The sequence below is a fragment of the Sus scrofa genome, chromosome 5 (assembly GCF_000003025.6).
Source record: "Sus scrofa isolate TJ Tabasco breed Duroc chromosome 5, Sscrofa11.1, whole genome shotgun sequence".
Classification (NCBI taxonomy): domain Eukaryota; kingdom Metazoa; phylum Chordata; class Mammalia; order Artiodactyla; family Suidae; genus Sus; species Sus scrofa.
In genome coordinates this window covers 20,145,872-20,153,187 of record NC_010447.5, presented here as the reverse complement: position 1 = coordinate 20,153,187, position 7,316 = coordinate 20,145,872, and the positions used below count along the sequence as shown (strand labels likewise).

General features: G+C 36.6%; 1 protein-coding gene across 1 annotated transcript; it reads right to left on the bottom strand.

Moving 5' to 3' along the window:
• On the bottom strand, positions 3,670–4,996 carry LOC100512466 (olfactory receptor 9K2). The gene has a single exon (XM_003126219.3). It carries the CDS (start codon positions 4,672–4,674, stop codon positions 3,670–3,672), a length of 1,005 nt encoding a protein of 334 aa, XP_003126267.3. The 5' UTR covers positions 4,675–4,996.

The following is a 7,316-nucleotide window of genomic DNA, read 5'->3' as shown; positions in this document are numbered from 1 at the left end:
CTCATCTTCTACCTCTTGGTCAGCAGAAGTTACTTCTCCTGTTATCTTGACACATTTCAAGCCAAACCTCTTTCTAAAATTATCAAATGATCCTTTGCTGGCATTAAATTCTCCTGTTTTAGATCCTTCACCTTCTTTTGCTTTGTAAGTTGTCATATAATAACTTTACCTTTTCTTAAGTCCAATTAGAATCTGTAAATAGGGCTTTCTTATAGCAGTCCTGCACCTGCATGAAAGCTACTTTTTTAATGTCAGATAAAGCATTTCACCAAAGTGGAAGGTCTCCAGATCTGGCATAGCTGCAGCAACAGCTTCACCGATTTCTTTTTCTTTTTGTATTAATAGTCCTTACACTGGATTCACTCATCTTAAACGGCAGGCACTCATGGCCACAGACGCCAATACTTAGTATATATCAAACAATTCAACTTTTCTTGTAATAGGATGACTTTTCTCTGCTTTGGGGGAGCACTTACAACATCACTAGTGGCACTTTGTAGGTTTCTCATGGTCTTATTCAAGGTTTATGGTATTGTACTAGACACGAAAAAACCAGGAGAACTGGGAGATGCCACTTTTTACAGTGGTAACCAGTTTACTGGAGAGATTAACTGCTTACATGGAGATGATTAGTGTCACATGGTGTTTTAAGCAGATACTTATGTCACTTGAGCTCACCTCAACAGCAGCAGGGGATGACCATAAAAGTATTACAGTGGTTCATTAAGTACCCCAATTAATTTCCTGTAGTTATGATTTAATACTGCATCTTTGTGTATTTTATATATGTCAAAACTGGGAATGGAGCCAAGTATGATCTGTAGATATTTGTGTGCATTAGTTTTGATAAATTTTAACTGTCTAATAGATTAGTATATATTTTACAGTAGTAAATGATAAAATCAAATAGTTATCTACATACATTTTATGCGTTCATGATATACTTAACTTTTTATTAATTTTTCAGTATTTCTAGGCTATACAGTTTGTCTTCAAGTTTTTACAAATTTTGGCAAACCTCCAAATTTTTTTCTAATGAATTTATTGAAAAAGCATTCATGTACAAGTGGACCCATGCAATTCAAACCCATGTTGTTCAAGGGTCATCCTGTAGTCACATACAGCAGAACTGGGGTTAGAACATCAACATATGAGGTTTGTAAACTCAGCCCATAATGTTTTATTTCCTTTTCTTGTCTACTGAATTAGCTAAGACTTATAATTGAATGTGGTAAAGGTTTTGTAGTGGGGATTTCCTAATCTTAGCAAGAAAGCTTCTAATTTCTCACCATTAAATATGATCTTAGCTCTAGGTTTTCAGTAGATGTTATTTTTCAAGGGAAGGAAATTCCCCTCTATTTGTAGTTTGCTGAGAATTCCTTTACCTTTTATGTACTTATACCATCACCACATACATCATTCAAGTTCAGAAATGATGAGACATACTTCCTTTGGTACATTCCCCTCATAGTAATCAGTTAATATGTCCTTTGTATTTTACCTGCAGTTTCTAAATAAGCTTTTTAAAATTTACATGGGCATACTTCAAGCCCTGTCAATAACATGAACCAATATAGCAGTTTTCCTGACTATTACTCTGCCCTCTAAAAGTATTTTCCACTTAGCCCAAAGACTTTGCCCGATTACCAGCCACCCACTCTCAGGCACCCCACCTTGCAGTCTCCATACCTATTGTTCACATGCACATCTCTGGCCATCCAAGAATAGGATTAAGTGCCCAGCCAAGGATATGACTCTCACATTAAGTTCTAAATTCCCTAAAGAATGAGATTATTTATACCTGAGCCTACCACAAGACCAGAACATATTGCACAGGGAGTAAATAAAATTAATCAAAGGAATAAAGATACAGAGGCATAGTAAGTAAATTTTGGATCACACTCTATTTTGATGACTGTCTAACTTTCATACTTTTATTCAATATTCATTAAATAGTTAATAAGAAAAAAATTATAAAGATCAATTTGAGGGAATAATTGCTCAAAAATGTTTGTATATCTCTATTTCCCACTTTGGTAATTTGTGCTAGGGTCCAACAACAGCAGAGCACTCCACAGTTCTTGACACATTCAATATACAATCTTCCAAGTTAATATATTTAATAAAGGTTACTTATTGTATCTTCTTATTATTACTTCCTCTTGATAGAACACTTGATTCAAAGTGAAAATTCAACGATTATAAAAAATTAATAACAGAGGCTTCAATTAAATAGAGTTGGAAGATCAGAACAGGGCACTCTCATATCCTACTCCAAAAGCAGAGCCCAGCAGGAAACTAGCCATTGGAAAGCCAAAGACTCTTTGTTCACTATAGCCCCCAACCTTTCTTTTCTCCTCTAGAAAAGCATTCTCCATCCATCCCTTGTTATTCAGAGACTTGCATGTGTCTTGCCGTGGTTGCAGACCCTGAATTGCAATTTTCTCTTGCTCCAGAAGAAACCCATGTGTCCTGGAAAAATATCTGACAGTCTCTTTGTTTCAGGTCAATATTTCAGTGGCCTATACAGGGACCAGAGAAGGCTCCCAACATTTCTGGGGCTAGTGAGCAAACAGGTATAGCAGCCACAATTTGAGCCCCTTGTTGCTCATTGTTTTTCTCACCAACCTTGGAGTGTGAAGGTGTGTCTTTCTTCTAGACCTGAGCTTGCCCCCTCTGTGTTTGAAGCTCTCCAGGCTTTATTGGAATCTATGTAAAAGCTTTGTCTTTGGGGTTAAGGTGTTTTTCCTTAGGCTAGTACTCGTTTGGCACTTTGGTATGATTTGAGAGCAGACTGTTTCACTGAAACTGGCTAGCCTTTAGCCCATTCCCTAACAGAGGCTGCTTCTTCTAAGGTTGCTAGCTATCCACCCATTCTTTCAGGAACAAGGCTTTTTTCTCTGAAATGGTACTAGGTTTTTCAGCCTTTGGTCTGTTCCTTTGGAACAGTTACAACAACAAGAAAATTCATCTTCTTCTCTGGCAAAGATTTATCCCATGAAAATCCCTGTGCTCTTTGTTCACTATACCCTCCCAACTTGTTCTTCCCTCTGTAAAACTGTTCTCCTCCCCTTGCTGTCAGGGACTTGCATGTGGCTTGTCATGATTACAGACCACAAATTGCAAATCTCTGCTGATTCCAAATAAACTAATCTTTGCTAGAGAAATATCTAGTAGTCTTTCAGGTTAATACCAGCTAACATGGTTGATAAACTATTAATAAAATTGAGAAATATTTTATATTAAAAAATAAGTTGGTCACTTTTGTCAGTGACCAGTGATTTTGTGTATGGGAAGGAGCAATTCCAAAGACCAGCGCCAGACAAAATACCTGCTTAAACACTGGAGTAACATATAGAAATCGTGTTCAGCAGTACTCCATGAAAATAAATAGAAATAACTTCAGTGAAATTAAATGTTATTTGTGATCAGTGGGATGATTCATCTTGAAAAAACAAAAACAAAAAATGCTTCTTTAATGTCCAGATCGTCTCCAATGTCCAGGACATTTAGGATTGACCGTGTCTCAGAGAGAAAAATAGTAACACATGGGAAGGATACCTAAGCTTGAAGAGGCTTGTGATATTTTCATGGTGCTCAAGAGAGTAACTTTCACTAATGGCCAGAAGCAGCACAAAGTAAACAGCCAGAGTATCTATGAAATAATAATCATAGAATAGTACTTTTCTTCTCTAAAAGTTTGTTTAGAGCCGCTTTGACATCGTTGTTTCTCAGAGAGTAAATCAAAGGGTTCAACATGGGAGTGACTAGGGTATAACATAAGGAGGCCACTTTACTCAGCTCAGGAAAAGTGTCAGGAGTGAGATACATAAAAAAGACAGCACCGTACAAAATACTCACAACTCCTAGGTGAGAGCTGCAAGTGGAGAAGGCTTTCTTACGCCCCTCAGTAGAGCGTATTTTTAGAACTGTGGACACTATATATAAATAAGAGACAATAATAACTATGATGGTAGGCAAAATAATGATGCTAGATAAGGAGAAAGAAATTATTTTATGGATGAAGACATCAGAACAAGATATTCTCCGAAGTGGGCGAGTGTCACAGTAAAAGTGGTCAATGGCCCGAGACGCACAAAAGGATAAGGTAAATGTCATGCTGGTCTGAAGAATGGAGCTGATGCAGCCACAAAAGTAGGAACCTGCCACCAACTGAGTGCAGAGACGTGTTGACATGTGGACAGAGTAGAGCAGTGGGTTGCAGATGGCAATGAAGCGGTCATAAGCCATGACTGCCAGGAGAAAGCCCTCAGTCACAATGAAGAGGGTGAAAAGAAAGAACTGCGTCAAACAGCCTGCCAAGGAGATGGTCTTGCTCTGAGACCAGAAGTTGATCATAGCCTTGGGTGCAATAGCAGACGAATAGAAGAGATCAACGAAGGAGAGGTTGCCTAGGAAGAAATACATTGGTGTCTTCAGCTGGGGGTCAGTCATAATAACGGCCATCATGCCAACATTCCCCAGAAGGACCATGGTGTAGACCAGAAGAAATAGCAGGAAGAGGAGAGTGTGGAGCTCTGGGCGGACCCTGAAGCCTACAAGAATGAAGTCAGTCACTCCTGAGTGGTTGCTTGTTCCCCTGTCCCCCATGCCCATGGCAGAAACCTGCTGAGAGGCACAAGGCAAAATAAACAAGTGAACTCTGTCTTTCATCCGAGCTACAAATAATCTCTTACAGTATTAGGATTTACAAAACTATTATATAATTATCATTTATTTTACCCTTCAGAAATGACTGTGCCTTAAATTTAAACCAATTCAACTTAGGAGGAATCAAAATGTTAGTTTTATACCTTAATTCAGGTTGTAGAATTTGGTCTTCTTCCTCTGAGTCTAATGCAATGCCTTTCCACCCAAATAACGTCTCACATTTGCAAGTATCACTTCTGTCCACATTTCTAACTCAAGATTTAGGCAATAAATTCAGTGTCATGAAATAGTGATTGGTAAAGCACACAAATATTTTAATAAATCACATTTTGGAAGCAATTTTGGTGTCTGGGTTTGGAAATATTAGGGGCTTCAGTAGTGTAATTTAGGAAAACTTAGTTTGGAGAGACTTGAGTACCAGGTGATACAAAGAAAGTGACTGAATTTTAAGACTACTTGAAAGGTGCAATTACTTTTTTTAAGACTACTTGAAACGAAGTTGGCTAATATCCCTGAGAATGCGAGTTTGATCCCTGGCCTTGCTCAGTCGGTTAAGAATCTAGCATTGCCATGGTGTACATTGCAGATGTGGCTGGGATCCTGCATTGCTGTGGCTGTGGTGTAGGCAGGCTGCTGCAGCTCCCATTCAACCCCTAGCCTGGGAATTTCCATATGCTGTGAGTGCAGCCTTAAAAAAAAAAAAAGAAAGAGAGAGAAAGAGTGAGAAAGAGCAAGAAAGAGAGAGAGAAAGAAAGAAAAGAAAGAGAAAGAAAGAAAGATTGAAAGAAAGGAAGAAAGATTGAAAGAAAGAAAGAAAGATTGAAAGAAAGGAAGAAAGAAAAAGAATATATGTTGAACGGCACTTACTAGGGTCCGAATTGGATTTTGAAGCCAAGAAACCTGGCTCCAGAATCCATACTCTTAATCATAGCACAGTACCTACCACCTTTCATAAAGAAATCTGAGAGAAGTGTAATATTTTGCCTGAGAAAAATGTAACTTCCAGGAAGGTGGCATGATGTTTATTATATTTTTGTTATTCATCAGCTCCATCAAAAATTAAATATGCACATAATTATATTATAAAGTAGCAAGATTTTAAATAGATTATACTTGAGGAAGTATAAGCTATTTAAGCAGTGAAAAGAAACAGTGAAATAGTTGTGAAATATTTTTTGAAAAATAATATTTTTATTTATATTACTTTATCTTGCCTAGAGGCAAGGAAATAGATCATTTTAATTTTTGAGATTTATTCCTATCAAGCTCTATTGTTACTGTCTTTATGATTGAAAACAGTTATACTTAGAAAAGGGAGTTTTTCTCAGAGTAGCCAATAAATAAGTATTCAGTTTGTGACTGATCATTTATTAAAAACGCATATGTTTTAAAATGTACACTTACCTTATATCATTTGCTAATTTGTCAGATTCTATAAAAGGAAGCAGCAGAATTCTGTATTTGTCTTGTTATTGCTTTAATTACAGAAAGAGTAAAGTTAACAAACGACTATGTGTCCTGAAAAATCACTATGTCTAGATAAAATAAACCCCTCCTCCCCCAGAATTTCCAAATGCATATTCATAGTGCCAATTTTATATTCTTCCCAAAGAGAAAATTGACTTATTTTTCTTTTTGCTCTATTTAAAGTACTAACCTCTCCTTTAGTAGTTGTTATTGGAAAAATGTTATACTAGTTGTTGTTGGAAAATGTTATCATCCTTTGTAGTAGAGAGATCAGTGATTTTTCCAAATGATGCTTTGCTAATACTGAAATATTTCCAGGAATTATATTCTGTAGTTATGCAAAGTGAACCTGAGGAATCAAGCTGCAGGATAGTCTCTCTTCTCCAGTCTTGGGGCTTGAATGCTTTTAAGAAGGAAAATAGATTGCCTTGCATATCTAAGAAGAGACACTTGAACCATCTGGAATCTCTAAGCATCTGCCAAAATATCAACAGCAGTTATTCACAATAGCTTTGGTTTTGGCATAACAGTGTAATTGCAGCATTGAGGTTTCCCTCACCTTCTGAGAAATAGTCCTCCTGGGAGAGAAAGAAACAAATTAGTTATTGAGGTGTCTAGGCTCAAGAGTCAAAGTCCATGAGGAACACAGAGACTCTAGATTTAAAAAAGAAAAGAAAGGGGAGGAAAGGAGTCTAAGCCTAATAGGAGCCAAAATACATACAAGAGCTTTTTTCTTGTTGGGAGAATCCTTTGGGAGGAACCAAAAATATCTTTCAATCTTAATTTCTTCACTAAAAAAGAACATCTCAATTTATCATTGCAGCACAGTTTTCAGTAGGCAAATAAAAAAGATAGGAAAAGAAATATTATACTATGAAACATAACTTATGGAGAAATTTTGTCCCTAGTCATAAAGTTCATTTTCACTCACCTCCCTTTATTTATTTTTAAATATATTGTGTCAATACTAATTAATAGTAAATATTACAATAGCATGACTAAGATGTAGGGCAAAGCCCAACAAATGCCCTCTAATTGGTTAAATAAAGGATAAATCATGATTGACTAGATATGAAGATATGTTCATTTTGTAACTTTGAGTCAATGATGCTTATCCAGGGGTCATATGTTAGGTTAATAATTTTTCAACAGTCACCATATACACTTCAAAATTATTT